The sequence below is a fragment of the Engraulis encrasicolus genome, chromosome 24 (assembly GCF_034702125.1).
Source record: "Engraulis encrasicolus isolate BLACKSEA-1 chromosome 24, IST_EnEncr_1.0, whole genome shotgun sequence".
Taxonomy (NCBI): Eukaryota; Metazoa; Chordata; class Actinopteri; order Clupeiformes; family Engraulidae; genus Engraulis; species Engraulis encrasicolus.
In genome coordinates, this window is record NC_085880.1 from 29,214,005 (window position 1) to 29,237,139 (window position 23,135).

Below are 23,135 nucleotides of genomic sequence, written 5' to 3' on the forward strand. Positions count from 1 at the left end.
GATCTAGAGGGTTTATTTGCCTAGGCCTACATAATGGCCCATGAAAAAATGTCACCCCTCCAATGTCAAAGGTTGAAGGCCATCTGATACCAGTTCTTCTGTGGTATTACCAAGCAGTGTCAACATCTCCTTTATCTTTGGACTGGATAAGGAACTGTTCTGCACAGAGCCCTGGTAATGTCAGGGAACAAACGCAATTGAAAACGCATTGATTAATATCAGAAGCAACTTTGTAATATCAAAAGCGCGTCACTGTAAATATGGTGGACGTGGTTGTCTGGCCCCGCCTCACCTTAGAAAAGGTAGCTGGGGGTATCCGCGGTGTGTGTGGGCATCACTTTGGGTAAATGTTGCCGGTCATGCTTCGTTGAACTTGATTCTACGGGTGTAGAATTGGTTCTAGAGCTAAATTTCGAGAGTGACCCCACATTGTAAGGCCGGGTTTGGACAGTGCCAACCCGGAAACCCACGTAGGAAAGCATGGCTACGATGGAGGAGCTGCGGGCCGGCTCACGGATACCGGTGACTGTTGAACAGATACTGAATGATACATTGGTGGTCACACTAACATACGAAGAAAGAAGTTACACTGGAATTTTACTTGATAGTACAAAAAAGTAAGTGCCGTTTTTGTCCTGCCTGTACGAGAACGTCAATTGTGCTGTATTTGCAAAGTTGGGCCTAGCTTGGCTAATGTTAGCCCTGTGGCTCTAGGACGCCAACGCCAAATCAACCTAGCATAGGCAAATTGGGGGTTTTGGTTATTATTCTTGACAACGAATGGGTTTTGTCTGTTTTTGATCAATAGCACAGTTGAATATTGTTACAATGTTTAAAGGACATCTGTGGTGTAAACATGTCTTGTCAAGCTGGCTAGTCGGCGTTAACTGAATTGTTAGCCTGCTAATTAGCACATCTAACGCTATTGTTGTCTACGTGGGCCCAATTCTACTTCAGTATGCAAGAGTCCAGTTTATTTTATTTTATTAGGCTAGTTGTTCGTGGACAGCATCGGGGAAGCACGGTTAGGCAACTGGACGATGACTGTGGCGCCCTGAAAACGTAGAAAGAAAACCAATCGTCAGTGAAAGAGATAAAGGCCTGCCAAGCAAGCTAAAGGGCCCAGTGAAAGGTCGGATACCATGACAACCCTTAAATCACACCATAATCCAATCCTAGGCTTTCTTACATTAAAAGTCACATTGAGGACACTACTGAACGGGTTATTTTAAGAACCCACTTTCATTTTTTAGTCCGAATTATATCAGGATATAGAAGTCGCAGCTATGGGCCTTGAGCTATTTTGGGACTACCCGTTTAGGATTGCTGTCAGGGCAATTGAGGGTAAGGCTGTGGGAATTCAGATTTCATTAGGATGTCTTGATGAATCATGTAAGTAGAGGTACTGATAAGTACAGACATTATCACCCAAGATTGTTTTTAACCATGCATCATTTTACAAGGTGTAGCCTATTGAGCCTGCATTCTTTATCTGAAAATTGAGTGTAGAACTATGCTCAAAATGTAAATTATAGGCCTACCCATAAAACAGTCTTGATCAAAAGTCCCCTCCTACACAGGACATAATTTTGTCATAAAGTAAATTATTTCCCAAGAAAGGAATAATAAATAACAGGGGTAAGTATTTTCATATCTGGGCTTTTTTCCTGGGCCTTGTGGTAGCTAGTCAAATAAGTGTTTTGGACTTTTTCATCCTCAAGGGTAATCAGTAAGTTACTTGACAATGCTCTTGATTTTAGTCCTGTACTGTAGTTGACTTAAGTCGTCCTGTTGTCAAGATTTGAATAGTGAGTGTAGTTTGTGTGTTGAAAAGCAAGGAGTGAGGCAGGCCATGGGTGGCTCCAATTCTGAGATGTTGACCTTTCATAGCAGATACAGTGCTGAATTAACAATTCAAGATGGTCACTGAGTTCAAGACCATTCAGTGAATGCTATGATATTTTTCCATCATACAGTTGTCATGATGAGATGGTTCATGTCATGATTTAATGTGGTGTCACTGTCACTCTGACCTCGCAGTCTTGGTTGCAGAGATGACTGTAATCTGTTAACCAATGGAACAAAATTACTATCTGTTGACTATTGACTAGTCAGATAACTTGCGAGCTAGCCTGATGTGTCCAAATGGTTATTTTTCATTCATTTATGTCGAAATCAGCTTTTTTTTGGAGGGTGGGACTGAAATGAAAATAGTAATAGTAAGGGCCTAGCCTACCATGTTGGCAGTAGTGTGGAGAGTAGTTTCAACAATAGACTTGAGACAAGTGTTTAAGTTACTTTTAATTCCACGTTACACCCTATCTGTGCACTGACTTTGACTGTTGCTTCTTTATAGGTCTGGGCTCTTCTGCTTACCTGACGTCACAGTGAAATCTGACAATCTGCCATCAAGACGGGAACCTGAGGTGGCAAACAGTGTATCAGAGTCAGACAGTAAACCACCACCTCTGCCTCCACCACCACCACCACTACCACTAACGGTGGATGAAAATGGCCAACCGAAACAGGATGTCCCGAACCTTGCTCCAGTGCCCGTGCCTGCCGGCCAGGTCTCGTATCCTTCTTATTTTGAAGGCGCTCCTTTTCCTCAGCCGCTTTGGGTTCGCCACACTTACGGGCAGTGGATACCCCAGCCTCCGCCTCGACCAATAAAGCACAAAAGAAAGCGAACCAGATTATCGGGAGCTCTGTCGGTCAGCACAATTCGTTTAAGGCCACGGCAAGTTCTCTGTGAAAAGTGCAAGAACACATTAAACGACGAGAAGGAAACCGTTGTGTCAGAAACTCAATCATCATCCAAGAAGGAAAACGCTCTTCAGGTCAGCAGCACTCCGGCAGAATCTACCGTACTCGATTCAAAAAAAGAAAAGGAAACCTTTAAAGAGGCAAAGAGGAAAGGTAACGTGCCTAGTTACAATGGCAAAAGGCACAGAAAGGACAACAAAGAAGTGCCCCATAGTCCTGTGATCAAGATCTCCTATAGCACCCCCCAAGGAAAAGGGGAGGTCATGAAAATCCCCTCTAGAGTCCACGGCTCTGTGAAGCCATTTTGCCCAAAGCAACTATTACAAGATAGACTCGAGGATGATGGTCAGCATAAGGTGACAGTGAAAAACGTGCAGAATGTGCAGCCAACCCTAACAGGCTTAACGGTGTCTATTCCTAAACTGAAGCTCCCAAGGGTTCACCTTCAAGAGACCGGCCAAACACCACCAAAGATCCTCTTGAGTTCACACTGTGTCGGTGTAGGTCAGGAATTCGACTCTTTCAAGGTGGTGACGAACGACCACAAGGGTAGCGCTAAAGGAGCTGTGTCCAAGGAGTCAGGTTTGGATAATTCCAGAGAGAAATGTTCGCTGGATTTGTGGTCAGAGGACTCTTTTGAAGACACTGGGCCGCACGGTGACCTCACCTTGCTCATTAACTTCCACAAGAGTAAGGCCGACTCCTCCGGGGCCTCTGTCTGTAGCGGTGACAGCTTGGACGAGTCCAAATCATTTGGCTCGAATTGTACATCGCCAGAGTTGTGCGACGTGGCCCCGGGAGATCATCACGCTGCTGTGTCTTCCTCTGTCTCATTGGGCGAGAGCAAGACTGTGCCACCCCTCACTGTTCGCCTGCACACGCGCAGCATGTCCAAGGTGCTGACAGAGGATGGCCATTCGGTGAGCGTCGGCGACGTGGTCTGGGGTAAGATCCACGGTTTCCCCTGGTGGCCAGCCAAGGTGCTGAGCATCAGGGGCAGCCACAAGAAGACGGCCACATGCGAGACGTGGCCCGAGGCGGAGGTGTCTTGGTTCGGCTCGCCCACCACCTCTTTGTTGTCCGTTGCCAAACTTTCCCCCTTCTGCGAGTTCTTCCAAGCACGCTTCAATCGGAAGAAGAAAGGGATGTATCGCAGAGCCATCGTAGAGGCGGCAAAGGTCACAGGGCACGTAAGCCCTGAAATCACAACCCTAATCTCCCACTGTGAGACATAGGTGAGTCCGTTGCCTCCATGTTTGCCTTGTCTTTGAGACTGGTGATGTGTTTCATGATCTAATTGAAGCAGAATCTATGGGTCAGTTATGAAAAACAATTAGTTGGCCAATTCTATGCACATATGTGATGGTGCTCCTTAAAGGGTCAATTTGGTACCATTACACTCATGGAAAGTCATTGCAGAAGAATTCCGCAGGGGCGAAAGGATTTCGGAATGTGATCCTCATCCCCTGCACAAATCTGTACCAAACTCATGGAGGTAGAACATAAGACTAGCAGTGTCACGACAATTCGCGTCAGCACTGGAAAGTGGCAAGTGCTGCCTCTATCTTGTGTAGGTTGACCTGTGCTCTTGAGTCAATGCAAATCAATGAAACCAACCTCTGTCATAAAAATGACCTAAGCTTAAAACTGTGAATATGAAGTGACGCATTAAATCATGGACCAGATTAGAAATGTCCAGTATCTCTCCGTAAATCATATGAATCAATGAAATGCATTTTAAAATCATTTCATATTAGTTGGGTAAATATAGCTGCACATTTCAGCTATTGCCCTTGTGTGGTGTTTATTAAGCCATTTTTGTTATTAAGCCATTTCTTTACAGGTCAGCCCCTTCTCCATGCTTTTACATTGCACAGTCTTATGTTCTACCTCTATGGTCAAGCTTTTGGCAAAGGGTTGGTTCACGCTATCCAAGAACATAACCTGCCACAACAACCTGGTTTGATGTAAAGTAAATTACATAAGTTTGATGTAAGTAAATTGCCAGGGCAGCATACCTCGATTAAAACTATCTTTCATAGTAGGGGTTGAAGTTTCCCATCTCTCAGCCTAGTAGGTAAACTTACCGGTACATCAACTTTCAGAGGACTTTTCCCCATTAAACATCCTGGTTGCTAATGAGAAGATCACCTTTAAAATGTGCTTTTGTGGGGTATTGAATAAAACTTCTATGGGTCAATGACGTGTTGCCTCACATCTCGAGGCCAAGGGCACGAGAGGAAGACGGGAGGTTAGACAATAAGACGGACACTCTGACGTCATGAGTAGGTCATAAACACCCAGACACATCCAGGGAAATCCGAATGGTTGGTCACCCTATTTAACGGAGAACAACAAATGGCATTATTTCTGGTACACACCTCAACCTGCTTCTGCAGTCTCTCCACAATTTAAATATTGTACGAGCTATCAGTTAGGAGCGCAGCTGCTCTCTAATGAGTAATGGGCAGCTCATTACAGCCTTTAGCAGGAAACTGTTAAGCAGAGATGGGACCAAGTTACTAATTTGCAAGTCACAAGTAAGTCTCAAGCCCTTCAAATCAAGTCCGAGTCAAGTCAAGTTAAAGGGACACTGTGTGAGATTTTCAGTTGTTTATTTTCAGAATTCATGCTGCCCATTCACTAATGTTACCTTTTTCATGAATACTTACCACCACCATCAAATTCTAAGTATTCACTATGACTGGAAAAATTGCACTTTTCATACATGGTCCGCCATTTTGAATTTCCAAAAATAGACATTTTTAGCTGCAAAAATGACTGTACTTGGACCACACTAGAAAATATTTGTTTATTACTTAGTAAACTTTCATGTAAAGATCAAATTTGGCAATAGGCAGCCCAGTTTAAATGAGCAGCATAGTTGCAGTACCTTTTTTGACCATTTCCTGCACAGTGTCCCTTTAAGACACATTTGACCATGTCAACTCCAAGACCAAGTAGTCGTACCCAATCCAAGTCCTGTCTCATTCTCCCTAAATCCTTAACAAGTCGCCATGAATTCTATGCACAATCTTGACAACTTCTTTTGGTCATAAATTCATTACCTCTCCGCACTGCTCCCCCTTGCCAGTTGCATTCTTAAAAAATAGTTGACCTATTGGTAACTTAAGCTTACAGGTTAAGGGCAAGTCATTTAATTATCATTTTTTTAAATGTAATATTTTCACATACAAATGCAGAAAATGGAATATTTGTAGACTTGACATGTCATTGCAAGCTGAAACTGTCAAGTAAAGTCAAGTCACACATTATTCCTAATATTGTTAAATATCCTAATAAGTTAAAGGTGCACTATTGTAATATTTTTAGTTGTTAATTTCCGGAATTCATGCTGCCCAATGTGAAAAGTTACCTTTTCAATGAAAACTTACGTGCACCATCAAATTCTAAACATTCATTATGACTAGAAAAATTGAATTTTTCATACATGAAAAGGGGAATATTCTTCATGGTCTGCCACTTTGAATTTACAGAAATAGACATTTTAAGCTGCAAAACTCATACTTTGGTCATACTAGTAGATATTAGTTCATTAGTTAGTAATATTCATGGAAATATAAAATTTGCCAATATGCAGCAGGTTCAATGAGCAGCATAGTTGCAATACCTCCTCCAGCCACCATCTTCCACAGTGCACCTCAAGTCTCGAGTCAAGTAATTTGTGACTCAAGTCTGACTCAACACCAAGTCACAAGTCCACATCTCTGCTGTTAACTGCATAGCAACAGCTGTGCCTTACTTTTGAACATATTAAACATTGATCACTTGAGGTGCAGTTAGATGACATGTACCATATGTAACTGGCATTAAAGTTATTTTATGCATGTCCATTTCAGTGTGTTTGTGTAGCTCACAATAGAGCAACAGTAGAACTAAAATGAATCGCACAGTACCAAATCTGCCTGTTGCATGACTGTGGTTTGGTGTTGATGAAAATACTCTTCTTGACTTCTTCCCAGTATTTTAGTCAGGATTTTGTGTTTTAACTAAGTTTATCATTCAGTCAATTATACTATCAAGCAAGTGTCACAACTTTTATGATATGACACCTATGTAAGGCAACAGAATGTTGCACCAACATGGACATGGGTGTTCTAACTTGCCAAAGTATAGTACTCTGAATCTTTGGCAGTAAATGTAGGTTTCGTGGGGAAAATAGATTGTTTTTCCTTTTTCAGTTTCTTACTGATGTTCCTTCTTGTATTTTTGTTTGTTTTTGTTTTTTCAGGTTCTCAAGACTGCTGAAGAGTACCTACTGAAGAGTTGGCTTTCCCAATGTGTTGTGGTCACGTAAGATGGTGTCCCTGTGATTTCCAAAACAAAACCTAACCGGAAGCTCAAATTGCTGAACCGGTTTTTGGAGCAAAAAAAGTTCATTTTAGATGCTCAAAAGGGGCAAAGACTGTTGAAGTTAACACATATAAAGTACCACAAAGACAGTATAATAACTGAATGTATTTATTACCAGCAAAAAAAGAACAATAAAATCCAGTTAGATATCTCTTCTGCTGCTTATTTCTCTAATGAGAGAGAGATTTTCTTTTTGTTATTTTTGAGTCTCAGTCAGCAAGTGTTCCAAGTCTTACTGTGTTCCTCTGGAAGTATAATTCACAATAAAGGCCTGGCGTGTGATTTAAGTAGTTTATTTCCAGAATGTATGCTGCCCTTTCAAAAATGTCTGTGATTTTTTAATGAATATTTAATTCCACCATCAATTTATAAGTATTCATTTAGACTTAGAAATTTACTTCCTGTCTGGTCAGCCCACCTACTACGGTCAGACCATTGAATATTAGTTTATTTACTTTGTAAATATTCATGAAGAATTATGAAATGTATGGATGGGCGTCATATATTTTGGTAATAAGGAGCTAAAGTTACACCATGGACTTTTAAAAATTGGTGCACATGTAGATTGTGGTTTGTATTCCGATCATTACAAAGGCAGCATTATGAACTTGGTGCTCAAAACTGGAGCTGAGGAGCTGAGTGTGAGGCACTGAGGTCACCTGCTGTGATATTGGGCCGTGTGGTTTTGCAGCTACCGAAGATCAACAGCAGTTTTAAACACTACAAATGTATTGCATGATTATTAGTCACGTCCCTGGCTGAGGTGCACAGACTAATAAACAAAACATTTCCACTTTTTTTTTCTAAGACCAGTGACTGTAAAGCAAATATTCTGTATTAGAGGTCTGTATGCAGTTCATAGAGAAACACTAATTCAAGGCAGAGCGCCTAAACATCGAAACCTTTTTATTTATTCGAGTCGTGTCCCAGCAATGCAGTCCTGACCTGGTGTGGGCCTGTTATCTTGTATCAGATACGAAGCTTTATGTTCCACAGACATCTGTGTGCCTTTAAACAGATGTAGTTCCAAGTGTGCAACCTTATGCATTGACTTACTGCTTCATAGCGTAGTTGACTCGTAGCAACTTTTTTTGTTTATTAGAATAACGCATCACTGATGATCATCCCGTGTAAAGTGTCTCTTCTGTTCCTTTTTTTTCCTTCTTTTTGTCTTTGTGGAAATTAGCCTAGTAATGTGGGTAGCACTTTGTTTAAATGCTCTCTTTACAGTGTATCCCATTGTAACCACATGTAATGTTGTCTACTTTCACTGTACATACCAAACACTAGCCCTAAAGCTTCATCTTGACACTAAAGTACCGTACAGTGAGGGCACATGATGTTACACATGGTCACAAACTTTTCTACACTGTATTTGGAGACGTAGATTCACTGTAACAGTGGCTTCAAAATGAAGTGCAACCAAAATGTGTACTCTTAGTTAGTGGAATTCATCTGTGTTTGCTTAAAAATAATAATTTAATGTTGTATAGGAAAAGCACTTTATCTGTACCTTTGTGGCCTGTCATCACCTCCCCAAAGGCTGCGTGTGGTTTATATAATGCAGTCCCTGTACCGGAGAACAGTGCCCATGTGTTACAATTAGCTGTCAACCTTGTGAAATACCATGAATTGTGGATGGTAGACAAAAAAATGTTCAGGGGATGACTATACACTGTGTCCTTGTAAAATGGTGTTTTTCATTGTACACTACCACCATGCTTGTTTGCTGAAGAGAATTGGTCATATTTTCTGACCCTATGCATCAGATCTTCAGACTGAAATAAAATGTCAAGGGATACTGTGAATTGAATTGATATAGGGGTAGATGCTGTAGATTTATTTATATCTGACCATTTCAGAGAAGGGAATGCAGTGCGGAGTGTCCACTGATTGCTGCTGCATTTGCAGTGCAAGAACTTGGGTTTTGTTTTTGTATTATGCCTCTCTTTTGAGTTGTCTTGTGAAAGGAGAAGTTGGTTTGATTATGTGAGCAATGATTCAATTTGTATATGTGTTTTTTTCCCCCTTTTTTGTTTGTTTTTTTACACATGAGCGGGAATAAAATAAAGAGCTATTCTTGTCCAAAATGTCATTCTCTTTTTTTGTTGTGAAATTCTGCATCAATATACTATGTGATATCTCACTCATGTTTCAGGGTCCACTGAGAGAGATCATGCCCCCTGTTCTGAAAAGTATATTGCTCTTCTCAGGGAATGATTCGCTTGTTTGCATGTTTTAGACCGTTTTCAGCAACTATTTTCAAGAACACTAGGTTGACCTTATGATCAGGGGTGTGTTTCTCGTCAACATTGTTGCTAACTAAGTTAGCAACTTAGTTGGTTGCAATGCAATTTCCCCATTGAAAATCCAGCAAGACTGGTTAGCAACGGTGCTTTTGAGAAATGGGGTTCAGGTCCACATCTTGTGCTGATTTGACTTTCAGATGTGGTGTTAGTAATGAAGTGTACACAAGGGGGTGCTATTTGCATGCTAGGCTATATGTGACCAGAGCTGTTTCTGTGACTGTCAAAACATGACTTTCAGATATTGATTGACTACTGATTTGCATCTGTGGTGTATGGAGTAGACAATCTTCTGGTAGTCACTACTACATTCCACAATGCCTCTGCATTTCTTGGGTTTTGCCTCATGAACAGCATTTTTTTATGTCAGCCCACAATTTTTTTTTTATGGCTGGCCAACACTAGCTTCGCGACGCCATCCTCTGTACTCCACCCAAAGATTTTGGCTCCGCACACAGTCGGCTATTCGACCAGACTAGGCCAACACTCCATTTGTTGAATACTGTTTGTCTGGAGCCATGCTTTTGTTTGGGGTCATGGTCTTGTTGACATATCCACATCAAAGGCCTTTCCTCTTCAGCATATGACAACATGACTTTTTCCACTATCTTGATGTACTCAGACTGATCCATGATCCCTGGTATGCGGTGTATAGAACCACCACTGTAGTACAAAAAACATCCCCATTCCATGATGCCTACACCACCATTAGATAAGATTGTTCTTTTTGGGTCTAAGGGTCACAAGCAGTTTGTTAGATGTCCTGCAAACACAGAAGCCACAGGACACAGTGAAGACGGTTGAGCGTGGTGGTGCAAGCATCATGATACAGGGATGTTGCTTGTACTACGGTGAAGAGAGTTTGGTTTACTGTTCCAAAACATTTGGAGGGAATTGTATGTTGTGTAGTGCTGCTATTGGTAAACTTTTTGTTTGTTCATTTTGAGATGTAGCAAAGCTTTTTCCGCTTACGTGTTATGTCTACTGTATTATATTCTATTTTATTCTATTCTACTGTATTCTATCCACCTATGCAAGGCCATTTTTAATATTTACACACAAAGTCTTCATTGAATAGTTTACTGTAGGCCTATTTTGTTTGTTTATTAACCATTACCTGCTCTTCTGGCTGTTCGACCAGTGCAGGAGTCAAGCTGGATTTTGTGTGTGTGTGTGCGTGCGTGTGTGTGTGCAGTTTGACTTGCAATTGTATCGTAATACCAACGTCTCAAGAGCATTTTCCTTTTTCAACTCTATTTCCTGCAATACAGTTAGTGGGGTAAGAGTAACACATACACACACACACACACACACACACACACACACACACACTAAAGGGTTGTTCTTTCATTAGCTCTTGTGGTTGGGGAGTTTGGCTAATGTGTTTTGAAAGTGGGGAAGTGGATTTGTTTGGTGAAGAAGAAACTTGGTTTGGCATGTGTATGTGATTGTATGCACAGGCACACACCCATACTCAAAAAACACATGGACCACACTGAAGACTCTTTGGATGACTTTATTCATGATTTGTGATTGTGATTTTTTGGGGGATGATGAAGCATCAGTGACTTAAATGAAGTAAAACCCATCTACATGCCCAGGTGTGCACGTGCGTGTTCTCAGAGGAGCTACTGTGTTGTCTGCACCTGGTCAGGTGTATGTGGACGCAGGGGCAGGCGGAACAGGTACTGTCCCCTGAAGTTGGTGAAGTGGCTGGTGTAGGCGCCGATCCACCAGCCCTTCTCAAGACGCAGGCGCACCTTAAAGTCAAAATCATACATGTCAACCTCTTTAGCAGCACAGACAACACATATTCTAACCAGTACAAAAGAATCAAAATTATGTTTCCCATTGTTCTGTGCACTGACAAGTGGAGCAAACAAAGTAGGACCCTTAATAATATTCTGACTAGATGTTCTAAGGAATCGAAATTACGTCTGTCACTCTCCCATGCACCGACAAGCAGTGTTGCAGTCTCAAGACTAGTAGCCTAGTAAACCAGCGCCACCCACTGGACGCCAACATTTTAAATGACACAGTCTCACATTTAGGCTGGTTTATCAGGCTAATGGTCTTACACACATGTAATGTTAAAAAACGTGTTATAACTGACTAAATTATTTGTTTATCTATTTAAATAGATGTATAATGTGGACCTTGAATTTTGTTCTTTTGTCACACATATTAATTAAATGCTTTCGCAATTATGTAAGATAGTACAAGGGCTTCAAGATCCCCTTGGGACTCCCTCGGAACCCCCAGGTTGGCCATCACTGTCATGGCAGCTTAATATGGCCTGCTGGGGCCCCTACATGTTGCCTTGGGGGACTCACTAGTTTGACGCCGTTTCGGTACTTACGTGGTATGTCACATGGTAATCAAACATTTCAAACAAGCAATTTTGGGTTATGGTTAAGGTTCGGGTTAGGGTTAGGTTTAGGTTTAGGGTTAAGGTAAGGGTTAGGGTTAGGGTCGTATGACATATAAGCCGTACCGAAAGGGCGTCAAATTAGTGAGTCCCGTTGCCTTGGGCCCCCTGGAAGGCAAATTTCACGACAAATGTACATAGATTTGTGTCATAATTACAAGCTAGGAATTAAGGATAGCATGTCTACCAACTGTACTCAACATGACAGATGAATTCTTTAATATTGCATTCTGTCACAGCTATGCTTTTCACTGTTGACCAATCAGGGGCTCTCTGGCAGGTTCAAGTTCAAGTTCAAGTAGGTTTTATTGTCAATTTCTTTACATGCACTGGTCATACAAAGAATTTGAAATTACATTTCTTGCTTTCCCATACAGACATAGACTAATCTAGGTAAGGACATAGACAGTATAGACATAGACAGTACTTATACATGGACTTAAGACAGTATGGACATAGACAGTGCTCATACAGACATTTAAAGTGCAAGACTGGACAACAGAAGACTTGTAGAGGACATACATTAAGAGGTATTTGTTGTGCTTTTGTGCTTTTCCTAAAAAAAAGTCCTTTATAGCGTTCTGACATGGTAATAGTAGCATTTTGAAGAAAAATAAATATTAAAAAGGTCTGTCAAGTACACCAGCAGCAGTGTGTGTGTGTGTGTGTGTGTGTGTGTGTGTGTGTGTGTGTGTGTGTGTGTGTGTGTGTGTGTGTATGTGTGTGTGTATGTGTTTAGTGCAGGTAGAAGGTGCGGTGTGCGTCTTGTGTGTGTGTTCGTGTGTCTGTGTGTGTGTGTGTGTGTGTGTCAGTGTGTGTATGTTTGGGTTTAGTGCAGAAAGTGCAGTGTGCTTGTGTGTGTGTGTGTGTGTGTGTGTGTGTGTGTGTGTGTGTGTGTGTGTGTGTGTGCTTGTGTGTGTGTGTGTGCATGTTTTGAGTTAGTGCAGGTTGAAAGTTCAGTCACAAGTATAGTAGTGCAGGTGGAATGTTCAGTCGCATATATGATGGGGGGGGGGGTTGTCAGTGGCCTTGCTGGCTAGAGGCTGACAGTGGAGGGAGAGTGGGTTGAGTGTTCAGCATCTTGATCGCTTGGTGCATTGTGCTGCTCGCCAGCCTGGTGGTACGGGAACGGAGGCGCCTGTACCTCTTTCCAGAGGGCAGGAGGCTGAACAGTTTGTGTGCAGGGTGGCTTGTGTCCTTTGATGATCATCAGTGCTTTCCGGTGAGGCGTGTGGTGTAAATGTCCTGCAGGGAGGGGAGGTGGTACTCCAATGATCTTCTTCGCTGTGTTCACAACACGCTGGAGTGTCTTCCTGTTTTTCTCCGTGCAGCTTCCTCCCCACACTGTGATGCAGTTGGACACGACGCTCTCTATGGTTCCTCTGTAGAATGTTGTCATGATGGAGGGTGTAGCACTTGCCTTCTTTAGTTTGCGCAGGAAGTAGAGACGCTGATGGGCCTTCTTCGCCAGTGATGTAGTGTTGGTGGTCCAAGAGAGGTCGTCGCTGATGTGCACTCCAAGGAACTTGGTGCTGCTCACTCTCTCCACAGCATCGCCGTCGATGGTCAGTGGTGGCAGTTGTTTTTGGACCCTTTGGAAGTTGACAACAATCTCCTTGGTCTTGTTGACATTCAGCAGGAGGTTGTTTGTCCTTTGCACCATCTGGCCAGCAGGTCTACTTCTTCTCTGTAGTGAGTCTCATCGCCCTTGGTGATGAGGCCCACCAGTGTTGTATCATCCGCAAACTTCACTAGATGGTTAGTGCTGTGGGTTGTTGTGCAGTCGTGTGTCAGCAGCGTGAACAGCAGGGGGCTGAGAACACAACCTTGCGGAGCCCCCGTGCTCAGGGTCAGGGTGCTCGAGGTGTTGTTCCCTACCCGTACTGCTTGTGGTCTTTGCATCAGGAAGTCCAGCAGCCAGTTGCAGAGGGAGGTGCTGAAACCTAGTTTGTCCAGTTTTCTGATGAGTTGTTGTGGTATTATGGTATTGAATGCTGAACTGAAGTCAATGAACCATAGCATTCTCACATATGAGTCTTTATTGTCCAAGTGGGTGAGGGCTGGATGGAGGGCAGAGCAAATTGCATCCTCCGTGGATCGCTTGGCTCGGTATGCGAACTGGTAGGGGTCTAGGGTGTAGCCTGGTTCACACCAGACGGTGTATGTGTAGCTTCGGTGCCCCCTGGCGGAGGAGAGCTACACACACTACCGTCTGGTACACAGCCATAGAGCACGCTCCGTCTCCAACCAGAAAAATAGGCTGAGAATTTATTGCTTCAAAATCAACGGTAAACTCACATTGAGGAGTCACAAGACGGATTAGAGACTATATTGACTCTTTAAAGATTAACAGGAAGGTTTTTGAAGGAATTTGTAGGTGAGGAGGCTGTGCCGAAGCAATAAATTCTCAGCCTATTTTCTGGTTGGAGACGGAGCGTGCTCTATGGCTGTGTACCAGACGGTAGTGTGTGTAGCTCTGCGCCGCCAGGGGGCGCCGAAGCTACACACACAACGTCTGGTGTGAACCAGGCTATCTAGGGTGGGGGGTAGGGTGGCTTTGATGTGTGACAGGACTAGCCGTTCGAAGCACTTCATGATTATGGGCGTCAGTGCTACAGGACGGTAGTCATTGAAGCATGATGGTGATGATTTCTTCGGCACAGGTATGATGGTAGCAGCTTTGAAAAGTGATGGGATGACTGCTTGCTCCAGAGAGATGTTAAAGATGTCTGTGAAGACATCCTTCAGCTCTTCTGCACAATCCTTCAACACTCGGCCTGGTATGTTGTCTGGGCCAGCTGCTTTGCGTGGGTTGATGGTGGCCAGTGTCCTCTTAACACTGGCAGAGGACAGGTAAAGGGGTTGATCATGGGGGGGAGGGAGAGTTTTCTGTGGGTGAGTGTCATTTTGTGCTTCAAAGCGGGCAAAGAAACTGTGGGGAAAGGTGGGGGCCCCTAGGCTGCAACCATATCTAGCCAGTGCGCTAATCCGGCCCAGACCACTGTTCTAACCTAACTTCAGTATGCAGATGCAACAAATTAGTCACACCTAACCGCTATCATAAATGAATGAATGAGCACTTGTGTACAGGTCAGATTAGCACATTTAAAAGCACCAGCAGATGGTAGTGCAGGGGTTCCACTACAAATTTTTACAAATGTTCGCAGCCCACCTCTAATCACTAAGCAATACAGCTGAAATAATAGTTCATAGGAACACAAACACACACAAATATTATTTAAAATTTTAGAAAATGGTTTCATAGGCCCACCAGCGGACCCTGGCACACAATTTGGGAATCACTGATAGTGCATAGCACCAGCCAGTTCCCTATGTGCAAATGCTGAATGATAAATACCTTGTCCCCCTTCTGCAGCTCCAGAATGACTGTCTGGGAGGTGTTGATGTCGTGCGGTGCTTTGTGGTTGTATGCCGCCACAATGTGGTTGCCGTTCACCTCCAGTTTGGCTCCAATGCCATGCTTACCGCCCCCAAACACGTGGTATTGGAAGAGGTAGGCACCATGACTGGGGGAGGTGAAGATGCCTGCATTACAGTATACAGGGGTTAGACCAAAAAAAAATGAAACACCTGTAATTTTAGTGTGGACCAGCCTGGTGGCCAATCTTCATTAATTGCACATTGCACCAGTGACAGCAGAGTGTCATGGTTCAATTAGCAGGGTAAGGAAACAAAGAAGGTTTAGCTTGGTGCGACTGCTCACCAAAAATAGTGATACTAGGACAGTCAAAGAAAGATGAGGCGCACACAAGGCATGCAGGTTCAAAAAGTGTATTGTGGCCGACAAATTAACAAAAGAAGTCTATATAGAGCTACAAACGTTTCGGACCTAGTCCATTATCAATGTCTTCAGTGGGTGGAGACATTGATAATGGACTAGGTCCGAAACGTTTGTAGCTCCAGATAGCACATTTGTTTGTGATGCAGTTGTTGGTGCACATCTTGCTGGCACATTTGTGACAAAGATTGTGATGTATCAAGAGTTACAGTATCTGTCTGAAAGACACACAGTCACAGACACAGATGACGCTACTGGAGGGCACCCACATTCTTCATACCTCTAAATCAAATTCTACTTCAGGCTCATGAAGGCTTGGGCCAACCTTGTGCATGAGTGTGTTTGCAAGTGTGTTGTGCTTACCTGTGCGGTAGTCATAGGGACCAATTGGGACAAATGGCAGGTCTCCACCTTTAAAATATACAATTTAAAGTCAGGTTTTTTTGGAATTTTTAATATCAACTGAAAGAACGCATCTTGAAGTGACCAAAAATGACACATCTCAGGCTATCTACTTCATTTATATCATGAGACATTTTCTACTTGATTACATGATGCATTCGGCAACCCTGTTACTGACAAAATGGTTAATATTTCATATATTTAAAAGTAATTCTGTGTAGCAGTTTACACATGAATGAGTAGTAAATAGTCCCCTTTTTCAAATGTATTTTTTTCAGACCATGATTTTTTTTTAAAACATGTAATTTTACCCATCATATGACTATGTACATCTAAATTGTTAAAATAAGCCACATGTTAATACAGATATATCAGTGTTTTTATGAGGGTGGTATTGTATTAAACCATTTTCCATTATCGAATGTTATTAATAATAATAATAATAATAATAATAATAACTTGGTTTTATATAGCCTTTCAAGTAACTCAAGGTCGCTTTACAAAAGGAAAATGGGCATGGGAAATTAATGGTCATGGGTTAATTGCAGTGGTAATAATACCTCTGTTATGATTGTAATTGTAATTCTTTATATTTTCATGAAATCTATAGGGCCTAGTGGTAACAGGACTGACATGCAAGTAAATTTGTTCTGGATCTTGGTCTCTGTGAGTGCTAGAGTGATTTTTCTTTTCTGTCACGCTGAAATGCATACTAATAATATCTGTAAAACGTGTAAACGCAAAAGAAGCCTTAGAGGTGTTTTCATATACTGTAATACATACTAGAAGCATACTGTGAAATGAGGCTATTGCAAATGCCCACAATGAAAAATATAGGTTATCAGCTCAATGATGAACACAACATCAATTCTTAAAATAAAATAAAAAGTTATCTAAATAATCTTTCAAAACTGTGTGCGGGGAATGTCACCCCAAATGTCACCCCTATTTCTCATTCCTGTTACCAATTACAATGGGAATGTAACAGGGTTGACAGTAATAGGATTGGGGTAACAGGGCTTATTTGCTCCAAGCCAGAAAGAATGTATTTTGTGAATTTGATGAATATCAATATAGAAACTAGCCTGATTATCGTCGACTTTCAAATCTCTCTGACCAAGACCATCACAATTAAAGTTTCCCAAATGGCATGGTTGACCCACCTCCCTAGGTTTGGTACTGGTTGACTTGTGTCCAACAAAGTGGGTGGAGTTCCCGTTCTTTGGGGAAAGCAGAAACTATATTTTCATTGCTCTTGGCCTGACTAGAAGCAACAGCGAAGGTGTTGCATCATTAGGAGGGCATGGCCTGGCTAATAGAAACCTTATCTTTTGAAGAAATGGGTTAAAAAGTGGATGCCGTAAAAGTGACCACCCAATACTCCAATATAATAACAAAATTCCAAAAATAAGACTGTAAATTACTTATTTTTTGAGTGTTTTCTCCAATAATTAACAATTAAAAAGACAATTGAAAGATAGCCTTTACTGTGAGGGACAGGCCAAAATCCCTGTATTGTCCACAAAAAGCAAATTTAAAATGAGTAGCTTATTTTTAAGATCAGGTTGGTGACAAAAGATATGTCAATGTTGTGCTTTAAAATTATGCATGTAATTGTAATTGTAATGATTTTATGGCCATTTATATATGTGGGACATGGGAAAATGTACCGCCAAGACAATGATCCTTGAAGACCAGGGTGGTGTCTTTGTCAAAGGGGCCAATGTGATGGTCTTGAGTCGCAGCAAAGGATCTGCAGAAGAGTCCATCTTTTAGGATAAATGAAATAAATCAGTGTGTTAGATTAGATTATCATTTTTTGTCTCTTCAGGACAGAAATTCAGAATGAACACGAGAAGTGATTCACGCAGTTAACATCAGATCACCACAACAGACGAGACTTACGGATCACAAAGAAAGAAACAAACTACTAAACAAGGAAACAGACAATCATTGTTAATGCACAGTGTTCCAGTTTTGGCCCTGACAGAGAGTCCAAAAAATAATGCAAACCTAGATATTGCACATACTCTTACCTTGAACTATTGCTCAGGGAACACTAAAATAAATAAATAATAAAAAATATTATGCATGAATGCTTCATAAACAGTACCCCCCCACACAAAAAACCTACATAAAATGACAGTAATGCCTACCTAAATAATATCCCAAAATACCCAATATTAGTTTTACAGTTTGGGAGCCTTTATCTTCTTCCTGAGGGCAGATCTCATATTCACCATGCAAAATATGTTCATTATCCTCTAAGATCTTCAAGCCCTATCTTCTCACCGTTGATCAAATCAGGCTAGCAATGATGTGGGAGGGGGCATGCCCATTATTTTCCCCGCTCTCTTAATGAAAGTTTGCACTTCAGCTTTCAATTTAACAGACAGGTTCCCTAACCATACAATGATCCCATATTTGATTATTGATTCACTGGAAGCCGTGTGTGTGTGTGTGTGTGCGTGCGTGCGTGCGTGTGTGTGCGCGGGTGCGCGTGTGTGCATGCGTGTGTGCATGCGTGTGTGCATACTGTCTACGCAGGCTCATTGCTACGCGATGACACAAGAGGCAGGGGCGCAGAGACAGCATGTGTCCTTTCGAAATGCTTTCTGATCCACAGACATGAACTGGAATTAAATGGAAGTGCTTCATGTAAACACGAAGGAGAATCATTTTAATTCTGAATTATTTAATTCCGATCACTTAATTCGGAATGAACTAAATATAATATAAAAAATGAGGCAAATGACGGAACTACCAGTTGGTTATCGCTTCATACACACACCCCATCAAGCTGTAGGAAATGCTCAAATTTAATTGGCTCCAAATCAGAGGGCAATTTGAATTTCATGAAACGGCCAAATTGGCCACACTGCAGCAGTTGCAGAGTTTTCTGCAGTGTCACAAGAATGATGCCCAGGCTAATCATCCAATCATCATTATTTTTGATCTCGCTTGCCATTTTTTTCTTTCTGAATATGATTTTACTAAAAGTAACCAAAAAGGACACACACAAGGAACACAATAAAAGGCTTGTGTAGACAAATGTGTATTGTAGGTGAAAAGTTACAAAAGAAGTCAATGGCTAAAACTGGAGCAACTGTAATATCAATAGACAACTCAAAAGTCTAAAGGTGCCGACGCCTCAAGTAGGCCTACTCAAGGTAGGTTCAAATACAGTGAAGTTAAGTTGCCTACTTGGATCAAAATGTGCTCAAGTAAAAGTAAAAGTACCCTTTTTCAAAAAATGCAAATGACTTATCCAGCTACGTAATTTGAGTACATAATGTAGGCCTAATTAACTACTTTCCACCCCTGGTTTCCATTCTGTGTGTGTGTGTGTGTGTGTGTGTGTGTGTGTGTGTGTGTGTGTGTGTGTGTGTGTGTGTGTGTGTGTGTGTGTGTGTGTGTGTGTGAGAGAGAGAGAGAGAGAGAGAGAGAGAGATAAATTACATCCTGGGCTCCGCGCCTGTGCTTGTAACGTTTCCAGTGTCTTCTTCTCCAGTTCTTCTTTGGTAACTCTCAGCTCCTCAGCCTGCCTGTCCAATTGCTCATTCATTGCTCTCAGGACTGCATTCACCTGACAATACAATATGGCTTCTTTACATATTTGTATATTTGTGTGTGTGTGTGTGTGTGTGTGTGTGTGAGAGAGAGAGAGAGAGAGAGAGAGAGAGAGAGAGAGAGAGAGAGAGAGAGAGAGAGAGAGAGAGAGAGAGAGAGAGAGAGGGGGAGGGAGAGAGAGATGTATCTGCTTGCCCAGTAGGCCACTTTTTTATTAGAACCGCATTCAGCTTTGAATAAAATTCTATAGGGCCCTGCTATACTTGCATATGAGTGAGTGAGGGCTCCAAGCTCTGCTCAGCCAGTAGACTGGTAATTTCACTTTTGTCAATCAATAAATCAATCAAAATGCATTTGTATTGAACTATATATAGGTTTGTAGTTGACTGAACATGCTCTGCATTCACACATTCACAAATTCACACAACGGCTCTGAGGATGTCATGTAAGGCACCAATTTGCGACAGTTTCAGCTCTATAAGGAACAGTACTTTTGTTTCTAAATACGGGACAATCCCATTATTTCAAGGGATCACTGTTCACTTATTATTTCACATTTAGGTCTACTGACAATGTCTAAATAGTGTAGCCTATTCATTTATTTCTTTATTAGGGCTATGGTGGTTAAGCACTGGTGGCATTTTATCTTATAGCCTACTTTATATTTACTGTATTCAGAAAAAAATACTAATTTGTTGCATATTAATGACCATATCAGCATGTTTAGGTGAATAGGCCCAGGGGGGGCACAGCAGCTTGGCTGGGGGGGCAATGCCCTCCAATGCCTCTCAATGTGTGTGTGTGTGTGTGTGTGTGTGTGTGTGTGTGTGTGTGTGTGTGTGTGTGTGTGTGTGTGTGTGTGTGTGTGTGTGTGTGTGTGTGTGTGTGTGTGTGTGTGTGTGTGTGTGTGTGTGTGTGTGTGTTTACCTGTTGATGACATTCTTTCCCTGCTCCTTCACACTCCACCAGCACCATCAGCAGCAGCAGCATGGCTCCAGGAGCCTTCACCATCAACACACACACTCGCATTTTTACAGATGTTAACACTTAATCTAAATCGCTCACACTCGAAATCGCACACACACACAAACTGGTGTCTTTATTCTGCTGTTCATGAAGGCTCACAAGTGCGCTCACAAGACCTGGACGCTCCTTTTATTTGTGTGTGTGTGTGTGTGTGTGTGTGTGTGTGTGTGTGTGTGTGTGTGTGTGTGTGTGTGTGTGTGTGTGTGTGTGTGTGTGTTTTGTGTGTGCGTGTGCGTGTGCAGGGTTGCTGACAGCTTTGGCCGGGCCCAGGACAAAGTCATCTGAATGGGCCCCTCCACCTAATACAATCTTTGCGTGCGTGCGTGCGTGCGTGCGTGCGTGCGTGCGTGCGTGCGTGCGTGCGTGCGTGCGTGCGTGCGTGCGTGCGTGCGTGCGTGCGTGCGTGCGTGCGTGTGTGCGCACGTGTGTGCGTCTGTTGGCCTGTGCTGAGGTTGGGACATGTGGAAGTGTGTGAATGGTTGCAGCAGCTTTCAGTTCTGTGGAGAAACTCCTAGTTTTATTTCCTGTCATACATTATGTGGGGTAAGATCACACACACACACACACACACACACACACACACACACACACACACACACACACACACACACACACACACACACACACACACACACACACACACACACACACACACAATTTCTGTTACACACGTGTAAACAATTTCTCTGTGTCTGCACATTTTTTACAATCTGGTGTGACAACGTTTTCTAATGTTGTGGCTGGGTATGTTTAATACACACAAATAGAGGAAGAATCATTGTCCAGCAACAACATAATGTCATTGGCAAATGGATCATATACCAAGCATTTGTAACGGGTAGGACTGTAGTCCTATGAGTTGTAGCCTCGCGCGCCATTCTACGTAATTCCGCCAAGACACTTGGCTCCGTACTACGTCTGGTACCTGTCTTCGGTGGAGCGATGTTGACCGGTAGGATTTGCGCCGGTGTTCTGACAAACAGTCCTACATTGTAATTTTATCCTACGGTAGGATGTTCTGTCAGACATGTCTGTTAAAAGGTCCTACATCGCCATAGATCAGTGATTCTCAAAGTGTGGTCCGGGGACCACTAGTGGTCCGCGACAGAGCTCAGGTGGTCCGCGAGGGGATTGCTACTTGTCCAACGACAAGCTAGAAGTAGGCTACATTCATGACATTATTGAAAAAGCTAAATATAGCTAGAGTCATATTTTCACCAAAATAAGACAGGCTTGTACATGTGAATTACTTTGTAAAAAAATCAGGGATCTGCATTGAAATTAGCACCGGTCAACTGTCAATTCAGTTGACAGGTGGTCCCTGAACATTTCTGGGTGGACAAAGTGGTCCTCGGTCAGAAAAAGTTTGAGAAATGCTGCCATAGATAGACGTCAGACATGTTTGTTCAACAACTTATCAGTTAAATCCTGATTTTTCCGAAAATGTCCTTCCTGCTTCCTGCAATCGCGTCAGATCAAACAAAATCCAGACCATGCGAAATGGAAATGGTAGTATTATGGGATGGTCAGGACCAGGGGGAGCGTACCAATGTTCCCACGCCCCATTGGTCCCACAGCCCATTGGTCCCACGGCCCACTGGTCCCACAGCCCATTGGTCCCACAACCCATTGGTCCCACAGCCCATTGGTCCCACGTCACTAAGACTTTTTTTCATTATTTAGGCCCATTGGTCCCACAGCCCATTGGTCCCACAGTCCATTGTTCCCACAGCCCATTGGTCCCACATTGCTTTTTTATTTGAATTTTTAGGCCCATTGGTCCCACGGGACTCACTAGTTCGACGCCCTTTCGGTACTTACCGCTTACGTCATACGACCCTAACCCTAACCCTAAACCTAAACCTAACCCTAACCCTAACCCTAACCCTAAACCTAACACTAACCTTAAATCGCTGGTAAATTGATTACCATGTGAAGTACAGAGAGGCCGTCAAACTAGTGGGTCCCTTGGTCCCACAGCCCATTGAACTGTTTGTGATGTGGGACCAATGGACTGTGGGACCAATGGACTGTGGGACCAACGGACCTAAAATTAAATTAAAAAATCTTAGTGATGTGGGACCAATGGGCTGTGGGACCATTGGGCCTAATTTTGAAAAAACGCAAAAGTCTTAGCAATGTGGGACCAATGGGCTGTGGGACCAATGGGCCGTGGGAACATTGGGCTGACCCCGGACCGGGCTATATGAGTTGTGCATGTAGTGTGTGACATTTTACTTATTCTGGCTTCTCCTCTTGGCATGACTTACCTGTAGGCAGGGCAGAGCGGGGCACTAGGACCCAGAGCATGGGTGGGCAGGGGCACATCTCTAGCAATTAGGCCTATAAATAGCACTTCCTGGTCAGAGCCATCTAATAACAGAGTTGCGCAAACCGGGGACCAGGAAGTCGGTTGGTGATGTGATTCGCGTAGATTAAAATGTTTCTTAACAGTAAACTTCTG

General features: G+C 42.7%; 2 protein-coding genes across 3 annotated transcripts; one reads left to right on the plus strand and one right to left on the minus strand.

The window, feature by feature from the left end:
* Nucleotides 1-27: 27 nt before the first annotated feature.
* pwwp2b (PWWP domain containing 2B) lies at nucleotides 28-7,291 on the plus strand. 2 transcript variants are annotated; one of them, XM_063191091.1, is made up of 3 exons: nucleotides 28-617; nucleotides 2,357-4,001; nucleotides 7,019-7,291. In XM_063191091.1, exons 1-2 carry the CDS (start codon nucleotides 481-483, stop codon nucleotides 3,999-4,001), a joined length of 1,782 nt encoding a protein of 593 aa, XP_063047161.1. In that variant the 5' UTR covers nucleotides 28-480; the 3' UTR covers nucleotides 7,019-7,291. The 2 variants fall into 2 exon arrangements, with proteins under 2 accessions (XP_063047161.1, XP_063047162.1); XM_063191092.1 differs by lacking the exon at nucleotides 28-617 and adding an exon at nucleotides 1,178-1,392.
* Nucleotides 7,292-10,927: 3,636 nt separating this feature from the next.
* Nucleotides 10,928-20,758, minus strand: LOC134441036 (uncharacterized). Its single transcript, XM_063191232.1, has 6 exons — nucleotides 20,573-20,758; nucleotides 19,535-19,661; nucleotides 17,746-17,844; nucleotides 16,037-16,084; nucleotides 15,233-15,420; nucleotides 10,928-11,206 (listed from the first exon to the last, which is right to left on the minus strand). The coding sequence occupies exons 1-6, from the start codon at nucleotides 20,672-20,674 to the stop codon at nucleotides 11,075-11,077; spliced, it is 696 nt and encodes a 231-aa protein (XP_063047302.1). The 5' UTR covers nucleotides 20,675-20,758; the 3' UTR covers nucleotides 10,928-11,074.
* Nucleotides 20,759-23,135: the final 2,377 nt, after the last annotated feature.

Bases quoted from the DNA above. Each gene is read 5' to 3' on its own strand.
- pwwp2b (XM_063191091.1), top strand. From the start codon at position 481: ATGGCTACGATGGAGGAGCTGCGGGCCGGCTCACGGATACCGGTGACT. The intron at 618-2,356 runs GTAAGTGCCGTT...GCTTCTTTATAG, and splicing joins TTACTTGATAGTACAAAAAA to GTCTGGGCTCTTCTGCTTAC.
- LOC134441036 (XM_063191232.1), bottom strand. From the start codon at position 20,674: ATGCGAGTGTGTGTGTTGATGGTGAAGGCTCCTGGAGCCATGCTGCTG. The intron at 19,662-20,572 runs GTAAACACACAC...TTGTATTGTCAG, and splicing joins GGAAAGAATGTCATCAACAG to GTGAATGCAGTCCTGAGAGC. The intron at 17,845-19,534 runs GTAATTTATCTC...TTATCCTAAAAG, and splicing joins ACAGGCGCGGAGCCCAGGAT to ATGGACTCTTCTGCAGATCC.